The 1,360-nt window shown below is 44.0% G+C and overlaps 1 protein-coding gene across 1 annotated transcript in view; it reads left to right on the forward strand.

Moving 5' to 3' along the window:
* Nucleotides 1–895: 895 nt before the first annotated feature.
* The window catches only part of EMH_0046100 (transcription factor S-II central domain-containing protein, putative), a gene marked incomplete at both ends in the record, with an annotated part of 9,693 nt that continues 9,228 nt past the window's right edge, over nucleotides 896–1,360 (forward strand). The window contains 2 exons of the mRNA XM_013496132.1: nucleotides 896–1,051; nucleotides 1,203–1,321. Of these exons, the coding sequence (XP_013351586.1) occupies nucleotides 896–1,051; nucleotides 1,203–1,321 (275 nt within the window). The remainder of the gene's footprint in view (nucleotides 1,052–1,202; nucleotides 1,322–1,360) is intronic.

Consider the following 1,360-nt stretch of genomic DNA (forward strand, 5'->3'; position numbering starts at 1 on the left):
TATATATATATATATATATATATATATATATATATATATATATATATATATATATATATATATATGAGGGACGTCCTAAGAAAGGACAGGGGGAGAGAAAAAAGGGAAGAAGAGACAAAAAACAGAAGAGAGACAAACAGAAGCACAAGCAGAGGGATACGCGGTGGCTGCTGCTGCCTGTTGCTGCTGCTGCTGCTGCTGCTGCCTGCTGCTGCTGCTGCCTCTATGAGGGGGCACGAGGGAGACATTTGTTTGTTTTGTTTATTTATTTGTTTTATTTGTTTTGTTTGTTTTGTTTAATTTTATTGCTATTATATGTAAACACAACAAAAGAAATACAAAACAAAAAACAGAGAAGAGACATTAAAAAAACGGAGACGCAGAGACAAAAAGAAAGAAGAGACAGAGACAGAGACAGAGGCAGACAAAGAGAGATAGAAAAAGAGAGGCAGACAAAGAGAGACAGAAAAAGAGAGACAGAGAAACAGAGACAGACACAGAGAGATATAGAGGCAGAGAGACACAGAGAGACAGAGACAGAGACAGACGCAGAGAGACAGGGAGAGACATAGGGATAGAGGGAGACACAGAGAGACAGAGACAGATGCAGACACAGAGAGAGATAGAGAGGGACAGAGAGAGACAGAGGGAGAGACAGAGGAAGAGAGGCTGGGGTTTAGGGTTTAGGAGGGAGAAGCAAGAGATATAGAGACTAAGAGACAGGGAGAGAGACGGAGAAGGAGACAGATACAGAGAAGAAGATATAGAGGAGGAGAGATAGAAAGAGAAGGGGACAGAGAGAGAGACGCAGACAGACAAAGACAAAGACACAGAGGGAGACAGAGAGAGACAGAAACAGAGACAGAGGAGACAGGGACAGGGGAGACATAGAAAGATGAGGAGACAGATGCAGAGACAGAGACAGAGAAGGAGACAGACAGAGAAATCAATAGTGGGGGTAGAGAGAGAAAGAGAGAAAGAGAAAGATAAAGATAAAGAGAAAGAGAAGGAGAAAGAGAGAGAAAGAGAGAAAGAGAAAGATAAAGAGAAGGTAAAGAGAAAGATAAAGAGAAGGAGACAGAGACAGAGGAAAAAGAAGTAGGGATAGAATCCCCCCACTGAAGAGGAGAGCTGCGGAGACACTCTGGAGACACTTGTGGGGTGCTGGGATCGCACGATCCCAGGGGCTTGTTCATATACAGAGTATGCGCTGGCAGCAGCAGCAGCAGCAGCAGCAGCAGCAGCATCGGCAGCATCTGCTGCAAGGAGAGTACAGAACTCTCAACAAGCCAACAGCAGCAGCAAAATCTGTAGCAGCAGAGTGAGTTGTTGCTGCTGCATAGAGATGTATAGAGAAGCA

This window comes from Eimeria mitis, genomic scaffold (genome assembly GCF_000499745.2).
Source record: "Eimeria mitis Houghton genomic scaffold, Emh_scaff1934, whole genome shotgun sequence".
Lineage (NCBI taxonomy): Eukaryota > Apicomplexa > Conoidasida > Eucoccidiorida > Eimeriidae > Eimeria > Eimeria mitis.